We start from the raw sequence: 24,564 nt of genomic DNA on the forward strand, positions 1-24,564 counted from the left end.
TCTTCACAAATCCTTTCTTAAAGAGAAGGGATGGCAGGAAAAATGAGTTGTGGCAAGGCTGTGCAGCGGTTTGTTTCATAACTTGTTCAGTACTCTGGGGAGTACTTTGTGGGTTCCTGGGAAAGGTGTTTTTTAAGATTGCTTGCATGTGTTGTGTAAGGTTAATCAAGAATGTGTAAGATTAATCAGGAATGCGTATGTAGATGTGGCCCTTGATCTTTATTCAGAGATTTTCTCCATCACTCTGCCTTTATGAATACTGAGTAAAGCTAAGGATGTATTTTAATTTTGGATAAACTAGCTTCTTTTAGAAAAGAATTAGTGTTTTTAAAACGTCTGTAATTAGGATAAACTCTTGATCAAGGAAAAAAGCCTTATTCAGTTAATGCTCTTGTTAGAATGTAGTTTGCATTAGTTAGTTTTGATCTTTGTATGGAGACTGTGTTGGCAAGGAAGGCCCAGGACTGACTTCAGTGGGGGCAGCAGACCCTCCTGCATGGGAGGCAGTCATGAGGGGCACATCTGGGCTGGATTAAGGGACAACTTTGGGAAGGAAGATAGAGAAAGGAGAGATTTGTAGAAGCTGAGAGAAAACTGATTAGGGAATTTTTGCTTTAAAACTTAGGAAAAAACTACAGCAAGTTGTTTTGAAACAAATAAATTTAATGAAGGCTAGTTGTCTAATAATGTTATCTAGCTCTTACCTCCACCAGTGTGAAACACAACACCAGCTCAGTTAGTTTGAAACTGAGTCTGATGAATGGCCAGATGTTTTCTGCCAAATAGAATGGATAGTTTGTGCTCCCTCTTCCTTGGTGGTAAAACTAGCTCGCATTTCTCTGCTTTCTGCACACCAGTTTAACATAATCAAACTTCTAGGGAATAAGAAAAGTCCCTTAATTTAAGCCTTCTAAACATTGTTATTTGATATGATCAATGTGTTGAAAAGTGATTAGAGAAAATGAAGACAAAAAAATTACTAAAAGCTTGTTTCTTTAGGAAGCCTAGTTGAAAAGCATAGATACACAGTCAAATGAAGCAATTTAATTAAAAAAAAAATCCCTGAAACAAATCTAACCTGTTTTCTAAAGAAAGATAGCACTAAAGTAGTTTGCTAGTGTTTCTCTTTTATTTTAAGACTTGGGTTTTTTTACACAAAACACTGAGAGAATAATGTAATACATAATTGGGATAATGTTTGCAGTTCTTAAAATTCTGAATAATATCTTAAGGAACAATTCATTTTTATTTGCATTATTAATGATGCATTCACATTTGTGACATATTGCCTGCATGGGGTTTAGTTCATTATTTTCACAGCCTTCCCCTGAACTCTCTCATTCAATGCTGGATTTCATTGTGTGGTACTTTGTTGCAGTGGCATCTAGAAGGCCTTCTGTGTCCATGTGTGCTTTTTTTTGTTATTCAGTTAGTGGTGATCTCCTTTAACATGCACTGGTGACCTACAGAAGTCCTTCTAACCAGGATTATGCTGTAATTCCATGGCAATAGCCCCTTGGAAATACCCTGTTTAGGAGTAGCTTGACAGCCCAGTAGCAGAGGAGGCTGCCAACAGAATTTCACCAGTAAAAGGCAAGCTGCATTGAGAATAAATAAATTTTAAAAAAAGGGGCTTTCCAGTTAGTGTTCCAAGGAAATTCTTGCATATAATTGTGTTAGAGAAGCTTACTCTGTCCAAAGCCTCTTGCCTTACTGTGCATTGAGGTACTGCTGTTGTTTAATGTATGATATTAGGTTTAGGTCATGGAGGAACAGTTTGAAAATCTGTTCTATAACCCCTTTTCAGACTGATGCCAAACTCCATGGTGTGTCAGTGGGTTTCAGGTGGACTGTACACAGATCAGAACAAGTCTGCTACATGCACTGAACTTCTTATGTTTTGGAAATTGTTTTCTTAAAACATGCTAAGTGTGAAGTTCCTGTTTTATTTTATCTTCCAGTAAGCACTCACCCATGTGCTTAGGGGCTCTTACAATGCTCTAAACACAGCATGTTGTATTTATGTAGTAATTTTGACATGTCAATTTGTCTTACTGGTTGGTGGTGCTTTCTGTTCATTTTTGTTTGTTAATTTTGTTAACATATAACTTTTCTAGAAAATGAAAAGGTTTGGACAGGAGCTTTCTATTTTGAGGAAATGAAAACACTTTTCATATGTTCTGGGAAGAGGCTTCAATAGAAACGCCCAAATGGCATGTGAAGTAAATCAAAATAAGTTAAAGTATGCTTCCCAAATATTTGTGTTGGAAAGAATCTACACTTTTTACTTCATAGTGAACATTTCTTTTGTTACTTGGAAAATATATGTTCTAAAAATACTGTGCTGTGAGAATGTTTAGACTTCTGTAAACAAGGGGCATCCAACCTAATATGGGTATATTGCAGAATCAAATTGCTGTACCAGGAAAATTAAGCAGCTTCACTTTCATAGTTTAGAAATCAAAGGCTTTCTTTTTGAGACTTCATCATTAGGCAATAATGTTGATGAGGCATAATGGTCATGGAATAGCTAACATTGAAAATGTTCTGTTCTTCTCAAGTTCTGTTGCTGATTGAAAAAAGCCAGGCTCTGGAAATAGCTTATAACGGTGAAAATTAAACACGGATTATGATTCAAGCATAAATAGAACCCAGCTTTTTTGCTCTGTGTTTTTTTTTTTTTTTTTTACAATAAAAGTAATCCTGCTAATTGCAAAAACTACTATCAAGATATGAAGATGTATTGCAGTGTCATATCTAAAAATATTTTTCATGGTCACCAAATGCTTTATACTTTTTCAAAGACTCATGTATATTACTTTTAACTAGCTTTATCTTCAGTGTTTTTATCTGAGTAGTTATTTATTCTGTTTTTCTTGACTTATTTATAATAAATTTGATTGGTTTTAATAGTATTTAGAAACATTAAGATGATAAAAATTCTGAAATTGTGTTAAAATGAAAATTTCCATTTCAAATACCAACACAAGAACATAATTTATCAGTAATAGTTTTCAGAACTGGCTTAGTTCCTCCCTTTAGGAATTTGTTTTTTGTTTTTCATGTAGGAAGAAGAAAGACGTATGGCATCTATTGCAGCCAGGAAAGAGGAAGAGAGGAAGCGTGAAAGCCACAGACAGACCTTGCTTAAGGTATTGCCTTGGCTGTTCTAAGGCTACTGTAAACCAGTTTACAGGATTCATTTATATCCCTATTTTTGCTGCAGCTATTGTATTATATATCCCAGTATGCCTCTATCTATTTTCACAGCTTCAGCAGTGCACTCCATGAGTGACACTCTGTTCAGTCACACATGCAAGGTACACTTTAGCAGAAAGCCCATGTGGAACACGAGTGTGATACACGTTAGTGGATGGCAAACTTCATTTTCATACATCCAGGCTAAAGTAAAGGATTCCTCCAGTGATTTCACATTCCTTGGTCTCCCCTTTCCAGGTGAACACTTGGGCTGCAGCCATGCAGGCTGATCTGAAGTAGTTTTTCCTTCATTTTCTCCCATTGAATTTATTCCTTTCTGTGGATAGAGTGAAGGGGCCCTGAGGGTACAGGCAGGCTCCAGCTGTGTGTCTGTCAGCACAACTCTGATCTAGCTTATCTCCCAGCCCAGCTGGCCTGCTTGGTGCTGACACACACAGACAGAAGTGCCCCACCAGGGGAGACCCTGCTGCCCTCCACAACACTCATCATGGGGCTGTTGACTGCATGAGCTGTGCTCCTCGTAGGAGACCAAAGATCCAGAATCTGGCTCCAAATCATCATTTGGCTCCAAATCCCTTTTTTTTTGAGGAAAAAGCTGTCTACTTTTTTCTTTAGTTTTTTTTTTTTGTTGTTAGCCAGTAATGCCTATACAAACAATCTCTTTCAATTTGGCATTCAAATAAACAAGAAATGTTCATGTCCATATTAAGTTTCCTAGGTGAAATCATATTTCATGAAGGAGATTACACTGGATTAGTTGCAGGAGGCCATAAGAAGTGTAGCAAACATATAGAACTGAAAAATAAAAAAGACACAAACAGAATGTTAACAGTATGTTAAAAGATATTTTAAGTATATCAAAAATCCCCAAGAGAATGGGGGTGAAAATTTTTGTGTCCAATGAATAAGAATGTGTTTTGATTTCCTGTATATTAGTATCCTTGTATATTTCTGTTTGATTCAAATATTGATATAATAAAAAGAGGCTTAGATATGATTTGAGGGGTGGTTTTGGGTTTTTTAAGCAGTGTGTTTGGTTTTGGTATTTCTTCTTTCCCTGCAAGATATTGATGTATTGAAAGTCTCTTCAGATGTGAAGTGTTGGTGATAGATCTTAGTAGCATCAAGAAATGGAAAATTAGTAAAAAATTTTCACACATGACATTGTCTCATGCTGTTGAAATGTCTCTCTGACTATAAAAAAAAAAGGTGGGTATTTATTTGTAGTTCATGTTCTTAACCATTGATGTAATGTTTCCTTGTAGCAGAGAGATTGTCTTGGTGGCCTACATTTTGGGGTGCTTTTTGCTAGTGGAAAATTTCCTTAGAAGAAAAAATATTTTTAACACCTAGTGTCATCATTAATAAATTTGAACATTAAATTTTAGACTTTAATTTTATCAAAGTATATTTCCTGTCTTCAAATAGATAAGTGGCATAATGGCCAAATACCAGTATTTTTCATATTATTTGATGATTTTGTAGATTTTCCTTTGTGAATGGGTTGTTATGATTCAGGCTTTTTTCCTGTTCCACCCATTTGAATTAAAGGAACAAATATGCTCATAGATACAATGTCCAGCAAAAAAGTTGTCAACTATAGGTTTCTTCATAGTTAAATCTGAAAAAAATATTTAGAGAATTATGTTCTGCAATTTTTTTACCATCACATTTCTCCAACATTTCTTATGCTATAGAAAATGTAAATGAAATTATAGGCACTCGTTCAGTAGCAAACAATTGCTGTTTTCCTGTATGCACTGCATTGAAAATGTTTATTTCACCAATGTCGTCTCTTCTTTTTCCCTTGCTGATACTTGTCTGTCCAAACAACATAATTTCTTCATCTCTTTTTCCAGACTTCTCTTTTATTGCTTCCAACCCACTCTTCTGGGAAAGCTTGAGATGTACTTTGAAATGTATAGAGAATGACATTCCTTTCCAATAGTGGTCGAACTTAATATTTACTGAAACAAGAGAAAGTTACTGCTAGCAGAATCTTCACACTTGTAAAGTTTGCTTTATGTAGAAGGAATTCATGGAAGTTTTTGGAGTTCTGTAGGAATCCAGCAGCCCACATCTGAGGGCTAACAAAGCAGTAGAGCTGTACAGTAATTGAGGTTGAGACCCTCAGCCTTGAGAACAAACAGAATTTGCTAAAGACTGTTGTGATAAAAACCACTGATGATTCCAACTTCCCTCCCTTTCTGTGACATGGGCTCAGTCATTGTGGAAGTCTGTAAGTGTTGAGCACTAACCAGAGAGCATCAGAACTCCCATGGCAAATGGAACATGAGCCAGAGTTTTGAGCTCTTTAAAATGGAAAAACTTGCACAAGTAGCAGTTTCTATGTCCTAGGTAGCTTAACTTCATGCTTTCATAATTTGTGGATTTATTATGTTACTTTTCTTGTTTCTGCTTGCACTTATGCAAAATAGCACTAGAGCAATGCATTGACTTTAATGCATAACCACCAACCACTAGTACAGTTTCTTCAATTTGAAACAATTGAAAATGTTTTGCTTGAGCAGCACATTTCAGACCAAGCAAATGAGCTGCTCCTGCCCTGACATGCCTCACGGTGCCCTGTGTATCTCATTCCAGGAAAAGAAGCGGTTAACGATCGGTAACATCGCCCGCCAGTGGGAGATCCAGCAGAACCAAATCGCTCTTGAGGCTTCTTTAAACAAAGATAAAGAAAATGAGCCCTGCCAGATCAATGGCAGTGCTGCATTTGTATTTCCTGAAGAAAGCAGGTATTTTATTTGGTGATGCTTTTACCTGTTCAAGTCTTCAGTTCCAGGTTATTGCTTCTCACCACTGAGATCTCACTGTATTTTGTTATCAAAAATACAACATATGCACAGCAACCCTGAAAAGATGGCTTACTTTGCTTTTGACCATTAGAAGTGGGTAACGTGTTTAAAAAGAAATAGAACAGCAACTCATTGCCTAAAGAAGTGCAAGCTAAATTATTATGTGATTTTGCTAAATAAAGGACAACTTCATGTTTACAAGAAATGTTAAATGTGAATTCCTGAGCCTTCTTGAGGCTGTTCATTTCCTTAACAGCTTAGATTGTTGCATTCAGTTTAAATGAACAAAATGAAGATGTATGAGCATTATGAAGATTTCTGATCTCTTTGTGTATTAAGATGTTTCATAGTTGAATTCAGGCTCTTAGTTTGAACTGCAGCATCTTTTATTAGACTGCTTTCACACCCATGCAATAACAGTAGCAGCTACCAGATTTAGCTTTATTCTCAAGATAATTTTAGTGTTTTTTGGTTTAAAAGATATTATTTTTGCTTATTTACATCTAAAAAAGTGGCCATGTGGTGAGAAACCACTGCAGAACTTAATGAGCACTGTATGTCTTGGATTTGGCTAAAACCAAAGTAGCACTTCAACCTTGGCTAGCTCAGGTAAATGCCTGAAAAAGTAGTCTGCACAAATTCAATAGCAAGTACAGCTTCCTGCTGTCCCTGGTCAATGCTGCAAATGTCAGGGATGCTCAGGAAATCTTTGTCTCTCACAACCAGAACCCATCTGAGTTTCAGTCTTGTATGGCTAGAACTGGTTCTTATCTCCACTCAAGTGCTACATCTTTTGAAACACTTTTTCCTTAGCATGTTTAAATTGCCATCATCTTTTCTATTCTTGTGCTTCCAAAGGTTTCCCCTGAATGCATTTGCCCATTGCTTTCTTGCTTGCTTGGTTTCTTTGTCATTTAATTCAGTGTTGGTAATCCCTCCCCCAATGACCAAGGCAGTGTAACTATGGTAGTTTGACTGTTTCTTTATTAGTGAAGAAATTCCCATTACTTGAGAAATGATGCTGTTTTTATGTATGTGTTTTATCATAGTGAAGAATTGCAAGATGAGCAATAAAATTGCAGGTGAAATTCAGAATAGATAAGTAATTAGAGCTTCACATATCAAGTGGTGGGCTCTCAACATTTTCAGTTGAGTGAAATTTTAGAGTTCTGATTCTTATTGTCAAGAGAACATCAGATTGCTGCTAGTCAAAATACATTAACAAGACTAAGAATGTGGTAAAGAATAAAATAATAACAGTCATTACATAACTTTCTAAACCTGAAATTTGTGCTTATTCTTAGATCTTTGTACACTTTAGGTCCAGCCAGCTGAGTGTCTCATGTTTGTATCATGTTTGAAGTAGGACAAAAAGAGGTAGTATTCAGGAATACCTGAATTTATTGCTCAATTTAAAAATTGCTCTTGTGAATTGGAAAGGTCACATTATTTGAAAGAAATGCTTGAGTTATTGCTTATGTCCACTTTTACATTTCACATAGCAAACAGAATGTGAAGGGGACATTGCTTAAATAAATACATTGTTTGAAGCTTTGTTTAGATATCTAAAGCAATATGAAACATGCTAGGTTTCCATTCTTAGCTCAAATTTTAAAGCAAATTACTAAATATGAATGGACTCTTTATTTAATTTGACCCCACCACCAACTCAAATACACCCAGACCTTTTCTGCTGAAGAAGTAGAACAAATACAGTGTTACTTGATGGAAGAAGGGTTTTCCAGCCTTTACTGTATTTGAACCAGATGGGGTACTGAAAATGAATACTGAGCAATGCCATTGCATTTGACAGTTGAGTTTTGGTAAAAGAAAGGATTATTATTTGGTAGAGTGATGATATTATTTCAAAATCATCTCATTTATATCACTGTATTTTTATTTCCTCTACAGATCTCTTGATACAATCCTGAGCAGTGCAGTACAAGGCTTGTCTGTTCTGGAGTCTCACTTAGTGGAGGTGGAAGGAGACACTCTTGGCTTGTATGGTGCTGGGGCACTGGAGTGCCTGGATCGAAACTGGAGTGTTCAAACAGCTGGCATTATTGCCACAGTCTCCTTTATGTTCATAGAATTTGATGAAATTGTTCAAGTGTTAGCAAAAGTGAAGACAAAATTCCCTAACTGTGTGGTGAGCATGCCTCATGTTTCAGCTCTGAACAGCTATGGAATAGGGATTGTCCAATAGAACCTTACTATGGAATAGGGATTGTCCAATAGAACCTTACTTTGGCATAGCCCCCTCACTAAGTGCTTTCATGTCAATAGAAACAGTTAAGAATTGCAAATTTCCTTCTGTTATAATGATAACCTTGATACTTTAAAATTAATAATTTAAATTTAGATTTATTTTCAGACTGATTTTTATTTCTTTTAATTCCTTTGACCTACCTGATTATTTTTAAGCTGCAAAACTTGTGTGTAAATACAGTATTGTTATGAAACCATGGTAGCAGAAAGACTTCATTTGTGTGTCAGTTCAAAGAGCAAATTGCTGATAGGATAAAAAGATGAAGATTAGAAGGAATAGCTGACTAAATCAACACAGTTAATGAAATTCCTCAGTTCTTGATGGAGAAAAGCAACATGAATGAGAAGTCTGTTCAGTTTGTCTCTGTTTTTTTCTTAGTCATTCAAATCAGTCATTTTGATGCAAATAGTAAAATAGAGATAACAAACATTATCTGAGTAAGCAACTTGTAGCTCAGATTGACTGGCTCTGGAGCTCCCTGCTGCTTCTCAAGATTTTGAGTATAACAAATCTTAATGGTTTAATTGAGACTGATCAATTTGTGGGGAGCTCAAGACAAATTTATGTCTTAATGAAACAATTGTTTCACTGTGGATGGGGGACAATTTGTGGGCAATAGCAGAATCACAACTAAATTTTTACCTTCACCATCAACTTTTCCCACTAGCTCTTCCCACATTAATGCTGCTGTGTAGCACACACCATGCTCATAGGAACATTAGTGTAGGGCAGGGTATGCTTTAGGCCAGCACCCTGTGCCTGAAGAGGGAAGAATATTTTAAAAGCATGTATTGTACTTGCTTTTATCTGTAGATATTGCAGGTGCTTTACTTGTAGAATTAAAGTAGGCATTGTTTAAGTAGTATCATTGCTTTATGTAACATTGAAAATATTCCTGCTTTAAGTAAAGATTTTACATTGCTTGGGGCTTGTAATGTTGACTCTTAGTATAAATAATACAGCACTAGGTTCATACATTGATGTGTTTTGCTATAGAGACCTCAAATGAAATGAGCTCACTTGCTTTATCAGACACATGAGTGTTACAGTTTGAAAATGGAGTGGCACAGAATAGAATCATTGTGTTCACTCTTTGTTTCCTTATTTAATTTATTGGGGTTTGACTTTCTTTAGCACCTGAAGTTTAAGGAGACAAATCTTGTGGCACTGCAGCAGTTCAATGCCTTGGCTGAGATGCATCGCATGGAACAGTTGACAGTTGATCCTCAGGGAAATCCAGTTGTCAACTTCACTTTGTGGAAATCCTATGTTCTCTTCAGACTGAACCATTTTAATCTGCAGAAGATAAATGGAGAGAAGGTAGGATGGTGGTACTTCTTATAATTGCTCTTGCAGGATAAATTAGTGTTGTTTTTAAAAGAGGAGATGAACTCCTCATGAAATGAGCACAACCCTCTCAGTGTCTTTTTGGTATTAGGGGGAAAAAAGATTTAAGTAGACTTCACCATGTAATTTCTTGTGCAATTAATATTAAAATTAATAATATTTAGTAAAATTATGTGAAATTATTATTAAAGAACTGCTCGATTTAACTTGATTTTAAGGAGCACTTTTTGAGAAAATCACAGCACTGACATTGAATACTTAAGCAGAAATGTGTTTGACAGACTCCTTACTAGTTTACTATATATGATTATTTACAATTGCCAGTGTTACAAAATACCATAGAATAATATTTTTTGCTTTAGGCCTGTTACAGGAAAAGTCTGTCAAGTAGATTTTTAAAAATTTTTTCTGCTTACTATGTACAAGATCTTTGGGGTGTATTTTTTGTTGTTGAGTGAGCATTTCATGTTTAAATAAATAGAAAGTTAGGACACTAATATTGCTGTTCTTTGTATACTTTGTATTCCCCTTTACATCAATTGAAATTAAATTTATTCAAGCATACAAACCAGCTATTTTATACTTGGGCTTTGATCATAAAGGGGGTGAAAATAGTTACAATGCAACACAATGTTTGAATGGACATCCAATTTTAAATGCTAAATAAGTTTAAGAGATGTTATGGAAGTTAATTAGAGCAAAAATAATACACAGCTTTAGCGTTTAGATCTGGTATTTTAATTTGGTCATCATCGTATGTTTTTAATTAGATATACTTGTTATCTGATCCAGCCAAAGCTGGATGTTGTGGTTTACTTGGTTTTAGTTGTATAAAACATAGATTAGTTGTTCAGAAGAGTAAGAGTGGGTAAAGAGCTTAAATGAATTAACTAGCAAGGTAAGGATGGAAATAGGGCTCACTCCAACAGCACCGTATCTTGAAAAGTAAGAAAATATAGTGATAGTAATCCCATGAAAAATATAGAATAACTTCAAATTTAGTACTTTGCTGGAAAATGCTCTTCAAATTTGACTTAAAAAATAGAAAGTTTATTTCTTTTTTTACTACATCAGGTTTTCAAAATCTGCTAGTGATTCAGATGAAAAGCAAACAGATAATTCTTATGTTTGGTCTTCATGCAGAAAGAAAGTAACACAACTGTTTTGGTAGACTTTTTGTTACAATCTCAAGGTCAACAAATTCAGTCTCTGAGGGAAAACTTTGTATTTAATAGTTCTTGGGGATTAATTTAGTAAATGCAGCACATGTAGCCCAGCATGATTTTATGTAGGGCATATATCAGATCTTAAATATGTATGACAAGCACATTTTTGTCCTCAACAAACTTTTTCAGCCAGACCACACTACATGAAGATGTGCATACAGATTTTTTTTCCTAGTGTCATTAATCATTTGGAAAGTGCCTTAGCTAAGCAGAAGAAAGAGATGAGCTCTGATTGCTGTTTTTCATTACCCTACAACAGAAGTCATGATATTCAGCTTTGCAGATGTGTATTACCTACTGGATTAACATGAGTAATAAAAAATTCTATTTCAATGTAAAGAACACAACCCCTGAAGTGATTCTCAGACCTTAGATCAGCCCTAAATAACAGTTCCAGATGACAGAAAGGGAAATGTGCATATTCTGCTATTCTGATCACCATTTGTGTGCAGTGTTTGTGGAGACAATATTGTGTTGTCAGCTCTGAGCTACGCAGAGTTGCAAAGTAAAAGCAATATATACTAACTGAATTAACTAAATAAATTGCATCACTCTAGCACTTTTAAACTGTAAAAAACTTCTTTAAAAAAACTGTTATTTTCTCCCCAGCCTTCCCCCACCTTTCCAGTTAATATTCCAGGCTAGAAGCTGAGTGTTGGTCTCCCCCTAACAATAATTCTGTGCCCTTGTCCAATTGTTACATTTACTAACTGTGAAGAAGCAAATTGTCTTTATTGAGATACTACATGAAATTCTTCCCAGTGATAGTAATTTCAGATTAATTCTAAGCTCAGATTAATTTTAAGCTGTCCAGGTTTGAAGTTACCAAGCCCTCCAGAGTGCTGTCCACCCCATGGTATGGGATAGAGCGTGACAGATGCACTCCTTTGCCTGAGCAGGGCTGCTGGCACAGTCAGTGCCTGCTCTGTGCACTTGGCAAGGAGCAGGCACAAAGCCTTACATTTATGTGATACCACCGTTATCATCTTTTTGTGATTAATGGAGCAAACAATGCACTGCACTAAGATAGAGAACATGAGTTTCTGTGAGCTGGAGACTGTATTCAGCATTGCTGTCTCTGTTGACCTGGTCCTTATGCTTCTCTTAACATAAATAAATACATTAAAATCACTTATTTCTCCAGCAGGCATTTCTGCCTGCACTGGGCTTTGTTTCCCTAGCTGCCTTCTGTGCTCTTTGTTATAGACCTTGCTTCTGTTGCAGACTGTTCAGCAAGGTCATCTACTCTTAGGCTACTGTGTAAGAGTTACTTAATTTTTAAGTGAAAATTAACAACTCCACTGGAAAAATTGAATTGACTTTACATTTCTATTTTCCTGATCTATGTTTTGACTGAATTTACCCCTGCATTATGCTATTGCAGTATACTTTAGGCAGCGTAGATTGTATAGTCTCTAAATATTACACAAGAATACCATAAAATCTGTTAATGTGGATCAAAATTCCATTTTATGCACACATTTCAATAACAGAGACTACAAAGTTTGTCTGGAAGTGCTTAGTAAATATTGTGAGTATTGAAGTGTATTTAATCATGGGTTACTCTCCCAAAGTATGTTATAGGATGAATGGAAATTAAATTTCAACCAGAAGTTAAGAAGTCAATGAGTAAGTTTCATTGTCCAGTGTTATCCAGGTCAGATTTTGTGATCATAAAGATTGCTTGTGCACTCAGTACAAAGCCAGGAGCCCAGAAACTGTGCCAAAAAACTTTTGGCGTTGAAGTCAGTTCATAGTCTGGCCATCAGGGAGAAACACAGGCCGTGGTCTCCAGAGATTACAAGCCAAGACAAACAAAAAATAGTAACCACCACCACCAAAGAATGAATCTCTTCCACTTTCTTTACACTTTTCAATTTCGTAAAAAATGAATCCTGAAAATTTTTCAACAACTGAAAGTTAGCCTAAAGAGCAGCTGGAACTTGATATTGAAACAACAGTATGGTAGACATTTAGAGAAATATAATGAGTGAACACTTATTTTCAGGAGCTGAAAAATAGAGAGAAAATTTTTTCCCTCTAAAGCCTCTCTTTTATAAAACCTTTTCCATGATGCTGCCAAAATAAGGGAATCTGTAAGTTATCTTTTCACATGTGCATGCCCAGAATCTTTCTGTTTCTCCAGCATAGCTTAATCAGAAATTTTCCAGTAAACCTTTTTGTAAATGCATGCAGTATGGAATTAATATGTCTGGCCTTCAGAAAATGAATGTAAGAAACCTTTTTAAAATTCCTCACTTCACAAGGACTATCATGAAGCACAGGGCAACATTAAAATATCCAGAATGACAGGAAATAAAACAAGCACCAGTACCCCATCTGGTTTCTTCTAAAATATATTTCAAGTGCCAGTAGAAGAAAGTCTATGTTTTGAAGATGTGCCTGCAACGGATCTGTGTGCAGTGCTCTATATAACAAATTTCAGTTAATTCTTAATGTGCATATGTAATGAAATATGAATGTGCTCATTTTGAAATGTAATTTTTTTCTTTTTTCTCCCCTTCCCACTTTCTCACAGGTTACTGAAAATGACATTGTAAAGGCAGAAAGGCTCTTTGGCATTCTGGCATATGTGGCATCCTCAGAGCTGCCTCATTACCGCATGCTTTCATTATTTGGAGAATCCAGGTAAAGTACAAGAACACAACTGGAGCTTGTCCAGAAAGTGTTGTCTAACTCTTTTGCACACTGTTATAATAAATTCATTTTAAGTAAAAAGATGAAAATTTCACAAATACCATCTTCTAGAAGATAGGTCCTCTGCACAAGGCACAGATGTTACCATCTCCCTATGTAGCCAGAGGTTTTCCTAGACCTTGTCTGAAGTCTGCTGGGGAGGTGAAAAGGAATGTGCACACAAATGAGCTGCATGTTCAATTCTGCATTTGTACTGGGATTTCTGAAGACTTGTGGACCTTCATGATGAGAACTGGTTATTTAGTGGGTATTTTATAGTGGGTAATTAATGCTTAACAGATTTAAGAATTGTAGTGTAAAAGAGGCTGCCAACCCCCCCTATTTTTAGTCTTCTATAGAAAACTATGCAGAAATACTTAATAAAAGTTAAAGCTGCAAGACTTCCTATTTAGGAAATGCTATGTGATATCAGAGTCAATTGTTTAGAGACAATTTAATGAAGGGACATCTAGAGTCATACGTAATTGAATAACTTGAGGGTGCAAAGTACTTTAAAGCTCAAAAATGAATGTTCAAAAGGAGAACTCCCCCTTCACAACAGCTAGAAACATAAGCACTTAAAAGTTTTTGATAATTAGGATTGTAAATCTCATTTCACAGGAGGAAGCAATTCCATTATCTGCTGGAGGGAAAGGGAAAGAAATCTGGGGTTGGGAGTGAGGAAAATAGTGATAACAGAAGAAGTGGAGGGGAAAGCACAGCTCGAGCAACATTGAATTACATGACAAAAGATTTTCATATGGAAAAGCTTGAGGTAAATATACCATTACAAAATATTTACATTTTCTGTTAGGTAACCTTAGGCTACTACTCTTTGAATTTATCTCTATGTCAAGTTTCAGTTGGGCTATTAAGAATGGTGATTTTAAAAGATCCCTTCTTAATGTATTTACATATCTGATCAAACATTTTATCTAACTGATCTTTTCCTCACAATACTGGAAAATGCTCAATTTCTGTCTTTGGTGAAGTGATTCCTGAACAATGCCACGGTCTCAGAAATACATTCTGAACTACGAGCCATATGGAGTGAACACAATTTTTTTAGGAAGAAAAATGTATATTGCACATGTTAGATTTTCCCTGAATGAATTGGTGAAGAACACCTTCAGACAACACATGAGATAGTGCAGGCTGTAGTAATAAAAAGCTGCTTCCTAGCTTTTAAGTGAGCTACAGGAAAATAAATATATAGGCAAAGTACTAGGTTTAATTATTAATAAAATTGCAAGCTGGCTTGTTTCAGACAAGGACATCAGTCACGCTTGTTTTAGTTTGTGTTTTTGATCTGCTCACTCTTTTGCTTGGGCAGAGGGAAATTGTTCCCAGGGAGAATAGGATTTTTTCAGCCACAATCTCCCTTCTGAGCAATCATCATGAGTTCTAACTGTAGGCACTCTGCTTCCCACATTTGTCCCATTGTTTGCTTTTTGATGGAAATATGTAAATCCTGTAGTGCAAGAAATTAAATCAAATTCAGTAATCACTGAATCTTTTATTCCGTTGTGGTTTTATTGTCTCAGATCCACCGCATAAAAAGGAGACCATGACTGCATGTGTGGAGAGTTTAAATTAAGAAAACATTTTAGTCTCAAAAATTGTGATAGCTCTTAAATCTTTGAATGACATGGGGTAAGACAGTGAAGTATTCCTGTTGTCCTTTACCATGGAACCAGCCCTATAATAAAATAAAGTGAGTTTAGTATTTGTACAGTCCATTAAATAAATGTGTTGTTTTCTTTTCCCAGTGCAGCAATTCCCACCTTGTCCTTTGCTGTAGCATTATGCCTGTGGCAGCAGGTACTGCAGGGTGTCACAAGAATATGTCCTGGCAAAAGGAACCCTTCCAGATCCCCAGCAGCAGTAAACTAACATCACAAATGTGGCTGAGGAAGTGTACTGCTAGAGATGACAGGCTTGGGTCTTTGATTAATAATTTGGGGTTTTAGCTGACACTGCTGGAAAGCATTTTCTCACCTTTATTAGTCATTAAAAACTTTTGTTTTGGTGGCCTGAAGCATGATCTAACATTTTTAACAATGCTGCCATTGTGCCAAACTAGCTATATATTTAGCTTACTGTTGAAAGCTTAAGGCATTTTATAGGAACTTTGCAGAAGCAAGGATTAATACAGTTTGATGTACTAAAATTGAGAGCTAGTAGTTACACAAAACACAGTATCTTTTTATTATTTTTAAAAGTTCATCTTACCTCAGTATCTAATGTAATACATATTAGGAACCAGCACTTGCCAGAGTGACTGTGGAAAAGGATGAGTACTGGGATGTTTTTCTATGACCGTGTTCTTGTTAGGGCAGGTAGAGAAATATCTTCTTTTCAACTGTTGTACTGTAAGGATGAAATTCTGGGAAGGGAGAGAAGGAAAATTAGTTTAGTGCTTAATAATTTCTGTACATTTTCACTGCTATGCCAGAAAGCAACACAAACTGTAATGCTGTTAACAGGTGTTTATATAATTACTTGAAAGTTAATTTCAGATAAATTAATTACTTAATATAGTAGGAACATTATGAATACATTAAGGTATTATGGCCACACTCATAAAAGTGAGTGGGTCATGCAACTTAAAACCAGGGGGAGAAAGTGCACAATAGCATCTGCCAGCTAATTGCTGTTGTTTCATTCATTCAATTTTTGAGAGGGTTTTTGTGGATTTGCTCTTGTTTAGCCTTTTTTCCCTTTTTTTTATACATTGTGTAATTTCCTCTCATGCAGGAAATCAAAGAAAGAAAAACATTTTGCCAGGCATATGTTGAGAACTTAGTGAAAGAAGCAGCTGACATCAATATGAAGAATGAATCCTTGCAGAAGCTCTGGCCTCAGCTGTTCATTGAGCTTGTCAGAGATGCAGTGCTGGAAATCCGCAATAAGAACTCCTACATGAAACTCTGCCTCCAGAGGATCACTGAGCAGAAACAGTAGAGTCTTGCAGGCTTTTGGTTCACTATTCTCTCATGTTTTACAAACTTAAACCAATAGAATATGAAATTATCATCACTAGGGCATCCTTCACTTCCTCCCCCCAAAGGGATGCCTTTAAATCTCACTTAACTCTTATTAGTTTTGAAATGAAAGTTTACTTTGATACTGCTTTACCAATGCTTCCTTGGCTATCTAAAGTGATAGCAAAGAAATGACTTGGTGATTGTTCTACTAAAAGTTCTTGTTTATTGTTTTCTGCCACCCTTGATTCTGTAGTGCTACAGCATTGATTTTTAAGGAACAAATTTACAAAGTTTGCCTTATTTTTATTGAACACTTTTCAATTGTCACTTTTTTGACTGCTGCTGTTTAAAAACCCCAAGAATAGTAGCTAAATTTTTTATGACCAGAACCTAATAAATTATTTTACACCCTGAACTCAATGAAGACTTATTAGTATTCTTTAATTTGTCAGATTATAGAACATTTTGCACATGAGAGTGCTCAGAATGTTGACATTTAATCAGCCTAATTCTCAACTGGACAAATTGCCCAAACTCAATTTCAAATGCTTTTTGTTAATGTTACTAAGGTTGTGTAAATTGTTATAGGTAAAATATGATTCCAGGGTGTCCTCACTTGAGCTTTATTTTTGTTTTGTTAAAATATGTTAATATAATTTATTTTGTTTCTTGATTACTAACTTATTAACTTCTGAGGTTTGCCAAGATCAAATGAGCTAAAATGCATGCATTACATTTGGTAGGGAGACTGATAACTACTATTCAGTTGTAATTCATTTCTGTGACTCTGTGAAAATTTCATATTATCAATAAAAATAAATTATTCACTTTTACCTTTTACAGATACTATAAAGAAGTACTGTATGCAAAGAAAAGACTTAATGCTGCATGAAGAGATGAGACACAACTTGCCCCAAAATCAACTGAAAGGGGAGAAAAAACCTCATTCCATAGCACAGTATCTGGCACAATAAACAGCTTGCCAGCTTCTGTCCAGAAATTGAATCTAGGAAACCTTAGCAAGTCCAGCTGATTGCCATGGATGGCATTCAGATGCAGGTAGATAGTTGTGCCATTTAAATTTAATTTTTTAGTTCCATTGTATCTTAACTACAACAATCCAAAATCTTTGTGCTTTTTTTACTTAATTAAAACTGTTCTTATTTAACTTGGGCTCATTTATAAAAAAGAAACTAAAGAAAATTTCCTGCAAAGATTTCCATGACTCAAAGGTAAGTTTCTTTTTAAACTGTATCTAGAAGGCATTTTCTGTCAAAGCAGAGATGCAGATACAGTTTAATAAGTTTTTATGCCCAGAAAATCATGGAAGGTTTGGGTTGGAATGGACTTTAAAGACCATCTAGTTCCAACGCTCTGCCAGAGGCAGGGACATTTTCCACTAGACCAGATTGCCCAAAGCCATGTCCAGCCTGGCCTTGAACACTTCCAGGGATGGGGCAGCCAGAGCTTCTCTGGGTAACCTGGGCTGGGACCTCACCACCCTCACTCAATTTCTTCCATATATCCAATCTAAATCTTCCCTCTTTCATTTCAAGCCATTCCCCCTTGTGCTGTCACCTCATGCCCTTGTTCCAATGCCCTCTCCAGCTCACTTGGAGCCCTCATGGGCACTGGAAGGTGCTTTAAGTTCTTTTGTGCCTCTTGTCCAGGCTGAGCAGACCAAGCCCCCTGAGCCTTAAATGATCACAGGAGTTAAATGGTCACAGGTGTTTTGGAGAGTTCAGCCTGCTTGCATTCAGGTCAAGCTGGTGCATCTGTGTTGTGTGAGGGAATCCAGTTTCAGAGCATGTGACAGGTTAGCAGTGATGTGGGTACATCACTGATAAATGCCATTTTCCACTTGGTTCATGTTATATTTGCAGGTAGTTGCTTTTCAGTCTGCAGAATGTAGTGGAGGTTAAGTCATTTAAATTCTAAGGGAGTGTTAGAATTCCTGGAGGAACTGCTCCAGCAGTTGATAGAATTTAATAGAAACAATCACCTATCTGGGCTTTTTGAACTGCCTCATGGAATTTATAATAAGATTAGTTTATTTGGTGGGATTTTTGTTTCCTTTCCATTGGAAAATTGCACTCTCAAGTTTTATAGTGCATTTTATTAAAGGAACAAATTAGGGCCCTGCAAAATGTAAGAAAAGGAGAGCTTACATTAGAGAAAGAGCCAGTGTAGAAATGGTCATGCAATAGATTTTTGGATCTATCATTTTCTTTACATAATTTCTGTGCCAAGGGGGTGCATGAAGCAATTCCAGCTTCTGCAGGGGGACAGAAAGCTCAGCAGCTGTGTGGAAGTGCAGAGCTCTCCTGATGATGTAGCTGGAACAGATGGGCCCCTTTTGAATCAGATTCAGCAGCAGTAAAAGAGTGGAAAAAAATGTTTTAAGAAGGTTGTATTGGTCTAGAGGAACAGGAAGTCCTCCATGGGAAAATCAAGAGAAAAGCCAGACTTTCTGATACTGAGTCTTTAGAAGCATAATCCTGGTTTGAGGCTTTAAGGTAGGGTCTTGAAAAAATGAATCAGAGGGTATTGATGGGGAGTTGTAGAAACATCTTAAAATGCTCTGTATTCCCAGTGGTCTGTGAATGCTGCCAGTTTGGACTTTTTTCACTACCAGCAGCTGTTTCATAACAGGATTGCTAAATGGCTGAAGTCAGGGTAGGTAGGCAGCTCTTATAAATGAAGGAAAGATTAATGTTGGGCTCATATGTTCATTTCACATAAGAACAGTAGGAAAAAAAAGGAACTTACATTTTCACTAATTCTTTTTAGGAAACAAGTGATAAATTAAAGTGATATTAGGCCTAAGAATACATAGAATTTACAGCAGATAGAGGATCTTAAAATTGTTAGCATGCTAGATGTTGTTTTTGTGGTTGTCCAAATAATATCTTAATTCATACAGACTCATGAAATACATTCCTGTAGTTGCTTAGTACCTAAAAATGTGAAGATCATATAAGCAGCAAATTTTTAGATGTTCTGAAACTTAAGTGCCACAAAGAGGAACTTTGTATGGCTACAGATGCAAATTGGTGAGTTAAAATAGCAATTAATATTGAAGCTAGGGAACCTTTTAATAAAACCTTCCAGTCTGAAAGCAGTTCTTTCTTTCTTCTTCAAAAGCCTTTAAATGCTGCATTAAACCAAATTTTGATGTTGTTAATATTTCACTGATATCCCATCCAAAGTAAACGGTGATCCTCTCCTGTAGCTGACTTCTGCACAAGACAGGAACTATTACTGTAAAATATCTGTATGATAACTAGAAATCACCTTGAGGGTTAAAAAGATACTGTTTAAAGTCCTTTGCAAAGTCTTGGGGTTCATTTTTGGATTATTTATGCAATTTGCTTCTTTCCTGAGACAAATTTCTTCTATGTCCAGCCAAAAGCAGATAATGACATAGGATATTTTGTTCAGATTCAGTTTAGGATATTTTGCTCAGTTTCAGTTTAGCTGTTTCACACATGAAGGCCCCATTATGTCATGCAGAGTCACTGTTTGTTACACAACTGAAATTTGATCTTCAGTAAGGAGACTGATGAGGAGCTGTATTTTGTACATTCCTTCTAATACAGAATCTGAAAAAGTAATGGAGCTGCATATTTGCTGCCACAGTGGAGCAGGGAGAACAAATTCACTTGATGCAAACCAAAAGCTGATGCTGTCAGGTAGGAAGAAAAAGGTACTGGGAAAAGATTTTAACTGAGCACAGAAGTGACACTGCCACACTGCCTGGGACCAAGGGACACATCTGAATCCAGAAACAGCTGAAAAGTGTTTTCCATTATAGAAAAGTGAATTATCTTCTTCCACTGCTACAAATGTATTTTTATCATGTAAACTACATAAAATAATGGCAATAGTAAAAAGGTTAACCTATTAAAACAGATCTACACATGAACTTAGGCTACTGTAGAGACAGTAGTGACTCCACAATCTATGTATACATTCCATAATTTCAGGACAAGTGGATGCTTTTTTAACCAGAACTGTGGGCTGTAAAAGTGACAATGATGTTTCTGCCTTTTATCACAGCAACACATCAGGATGAGTTGGATTTTCTTAGCTGCTTTATTTAAAGAAGCTAAGGCAAATATTTGCTATTTCTTCTTATTATGTTATAGTCATAAATATGTGATTTAGATTGGGAGGTCAAAATCACAATAGCAGCTATTTGGTTTGATTGAGCAAGCAGACTGCTTGGATGTTTCTCTGTTTCCATATCACACAAACTCTGCTACATCTTGATGCCCAGTTCCAGTAAAATTATTTTTCTTTTTAAGTTGGAGGCATCAGATTTCGCAGGTTTGTTAAGTCTTGGTGTCTTGCTACATATGTATAGAACAAGGAGTGGGAAGGAGGAGACTGGCTATCACTTTGTTCTACTGTCTGATGAGGTGGCTTTTACTCCAAAGTGAATATAAATTGATTTATTTTTTGCATGTAAATAGGAGTTAGTGTGGGCTATGCCGACTTGAGACAATATTACAGAAAGCTGAGAAGTATCTGCTTACACACATCACCTCAGAGCTGGATTTTCTTGAGCATGAGCTAAAAAATGGAATCTAAGGGACTGTTTATTCAACCAAAGTATTAACTTTGTTGGCAAGCTTTGCTAGGCTTCTGCTCTCGGGGGAAGAAGGAAAAGCTCATCTGGAGGAACTCTTGTCTCTGTTTGCTGTGGTGAAAACAGCATTTTTTTACAGGCTGTGTGTTGAGCCTTATATGCCATATTTCTGTACAGATGGAGTGGACAGACATTTCTGCTTATTGTATCAAACATAAGGAAATACTGGTGAAGAGCTGAGAAGTCTTAATGGGGGAAAAAGTGACTCTTCTCAAATTTAAATTGTGTGGTTTTGGTGGGGTTTTTTTTTCAGTTGTGGATAGATGTGTTACAAGCAGAAACAAATTTGACTGATGTAAGTACACTGAGTGTATGAAAAAGTAGAAAACTGAAAGTTAGAGTATTTATACCAAATCCAGGGTTAGAAGCATCCAGCATGCTCAGGAAATGGGTTTGTACAAGGTAACCTCATTGTCCTTACTACTGATACATTGGCTTGAGGAGGCCCTTATGGGTAGTAGCTCTATCCAGCTTTTTGGAAAATCCAAACTGATGCCTTCCTGATTGCTGTGGGCTTTGGTTGATTGGTGCACTATAAAATAATGTGATCAAGACAGCAGAATCATATTTCTTGGTGACAAACTGTGTTAGTCAATGGCATGACAATTCTCAATCCCATTTTTGTTGCAATCTTCCCAATTAGGTAGGTACTTGCATACTAAGGAAAATCTTGTGTGCAATCTTCATTCTTATATAGTGCATGGCATGGGGTGTATTACTGCATCCATAACTTGGACATTTTTCACTTTCAAATTATTTCACTTCTGTTTGTGTAATATGGGTATTCTAGAGGTTAAACGCTGCAATTAGCAATATTCCATTTTAAACTTAACAAAACTGGAACTTTTAATGAAGACTGAGCATCATTAAAAAGTGCATTCATTCTGGAATTCTAGACATGGATAGCATAAACAGCATTGACTTTTTCAAAACAGCAAGAATGACAGCTTTCAAGAGTACAGGTGATAATGCAAAGCTTTTTTGTATTTAGTGTTGAGCACTTGACACTTCAGCACAGGAGATGTCCCAGAATGATAATGGCTTCCATCTATTTATAAATGTATCTTTAGACAAGAGATTGTAATGTTAATTCTGACTGCAATGGTGAAGAAATTGTGGTTGTGAATGTGATGTTTGTCCTACATGCTCACATAGTCTAGACATTTTACTTCGTCATGCAAATAACAGTGGTCACAACCAATAAAAGAAATCATTGCAATATGTAGAGAAGCTGTGACTTTACAGTGATAGAAAATGCTGAGTTCATTGATTAGATATTATATGACACTTAGAAATTATGCTGTGATACAGTATGTGCTGTGGTTTGTGTTCTAGTTAGATATGTAGCACATTTGCTGCCTGTTTGCATTAGGCTTCAATGATCTATGCTTCCTCACAAAATAATCATTCTGAAGAGTGATGAAAGAAGACAGAATACAGCTTTACTCAATTTCTAACTCAGCACTGACAATAGGGTCTATTAGGCTTCATACAACTCTTGTATCCTGGATAAAATCCTTGTGTTAGAGCTCTCTGAGTCATCTGACTGAAGCTGAGTGCAGTCCCCTCTGTAACACAAAGTTTAGATTCCAGCTGACACGCTGCTGAAGATTCTCAAAGGTATTTGCATTGAGTTATGCTCTTTGTTAGGATGCATAATCAAAACAAGAAAATCCAGACTAGATAACCTATATGAGCTGAAACCTTTGATGCTGTTGAAGTTGCTGCAAGATTCCCAGTGATTTCAGTAACAATTGTTTTATATATATGGTGATGACAGCTGTGTCTTGGATCTAAGATTAGAATCTCATCTAGATTAGAAACTCATCTAGATTCTGTACTGCCTGGAGGAAAATAGGCACTCCTACAGTGTAAAACATCTGATTTATTTTAGCTGTCCGTATTTTCAATGAAGTGAAGTTGTTCTTTCTTTTTTTTTCTTTTCCTGTTAAAGTTGTGGAGATAGTCTTCCAGATATTGATGGCTGCAAAAGCCTGGACTTTTACTGACCAGCTCCATCCTTCCCACATGTTGTGTGCTTCCCTCTCTTGTGATTCAAACCAAAATATTCTTCTAAGGCAGTTAGAGCCCACAAAATCAGCCCATTTAAACATGAACAAATGTGTTCTAGTTGGATTGGGGGGTAAAATCTGTGTGTCCTGGACTTCCAAAATGAGAACCTCATGTCTCAAGTCATGCTAGACTTCAATGAAATCTAGATCAGTAAATCCTTTTGTCACATTTGAAGAGACCTTGAGGGCTGGCACACAGGTTCTCTCCTGATTTGAAAGCATTTATTGCCAAAGGGCAATAAACTCATCTAGATTCTGCCATGTGGACAGGGTGGGAGACTGAATGGGAGCAGACGTTGTTAGGCAGTAGATAACTGCTTTTTCACTCAAAGCAGTGCAATAGCATATGGCTGTTAGTAGTAAAGTGTTGCAAAACATGTTAAATGCTTTTGGTGACAAGCCAGAAATACATGTGTTAAACATGTCAAAATAACCAAGATATCTCATTTGTTAGGCACAGCCATTTCTGGTGCTGAGCTCACTGGTTGCAAGGCAGCTGCTGTCTCTTGTACAGAGATTGTTATGTGCTGGGCAACTGTGAAGAAAGTAGGTCATTTGCAGATAATATGGGTGTTCAAGTTGTAGAGCAGATTCTTCTGATACATTCTGTAGAGTATCATTCTCAGTATTTTCAGATTTATTTAGAAGAAAAATTGCTTCAGAGATGTGAAGGATCCTTTAGCTTTGTTGTTAAGATTTTTTTTTAATTGCATGAATGTGTGTATCATTGAAGAAGAGAAGAAACCAAAAAGAAACCACAGGTGGTCTGAGAAAATTGTATTATTTGCACTTTCTTCTTTGTTGGTACTGAACTTTTGCCCTTGTTTGATAATGCTGGCTGTAGCTCACTCAGGGATTAACTATAGTCTGTGTCAAGAAAGTACTTTAATGGATGGAGGTGTGCTCAGGGCAGTTTGCAAATACAATCAACATGTGTTGCAATCTAAGATTAGTAATTTTTCACATTTTCACGCCTTCCATCAGCACCTCACTTCAACAAACTTTGTCCTGTTGCAGGGAAAAACTAGCTTTTCATAATGTGCATCTCAATATGTGATCTATGAATGTGTTTGATGTCTTTCTGTGGAGCAGATGAGTGTCAATTGTAAAGATTCTCATATTTAGTGTAAGACATCTGTAGACCTTTACTACTGACTAGCTCTTAGTTTTTATTCCAGACACTCCTTATAAACTACACTGGTCAAATTCCTTCAAACTGGTATTCAGAGGAGACTGTAAGATAAAAAGCCATGCCTCAAAGAGGATCATCCCCTCATGAC

General features: G+C 36.3%; 1 protein-coding gene across 1 annotated transcript in view; it reads left to right on the forward strand.

The window, feature by feature from the left end:
* The window catches only part of LRRC49 (leucine rich repeat containing 49), a 41,801-nt gene extending 24,072 nt beyond the window's left edge, over positions 1–17,729 (forward strand). Inside the window, exons 10-16 of the mRNA XM_058033234.1 lie at positions 3,069–3,152; positions 5,824–5,975; positions 7,947–8,184; positions 9,439–9,624; positions 13,417–13,526; positions 14,196–14,349; positions 16,332–17,729. Coding sequence (XP_057889217.1) covers positions 3,069–3,152; positions 5,824–5,975; positions 7,947–8,184; positions 9,439–9,624; positions 13,417–13,526; positions 14,196–14,349; positions 16,332–16,538 — 1,131 coding nt within the window. The 3' untranslated portion in view covers positions 16,539–17,729. The remainder of the gene's footprint in view (positions 1–3,068; positions 3,153–5,823; positions 5,976–7,946; positions 8,185–9,438; positions 9,625–13,416; positions 13,527–14,195; positions 14,350–16,331) is intronic.
* Positions 17,730–24,564: the final 6,835 nt, after the last annotated feature.

This window comes from Melospiza georgiana, chromosome 13 (genome assembly GCF_028018845.1).
Source record: "Melospiza georgiana isolate bMelGeo1 chromosome 13, bMelGeo1.pri, whole genome shotgun sequence".
Classification (NCBI taxonomy): domain Eukaryota; kingdom Metazoa; phylum Chordata; class Aves; order Passeriformes; family Passerellidae; genus Melospiza; species Melospiza georgiana.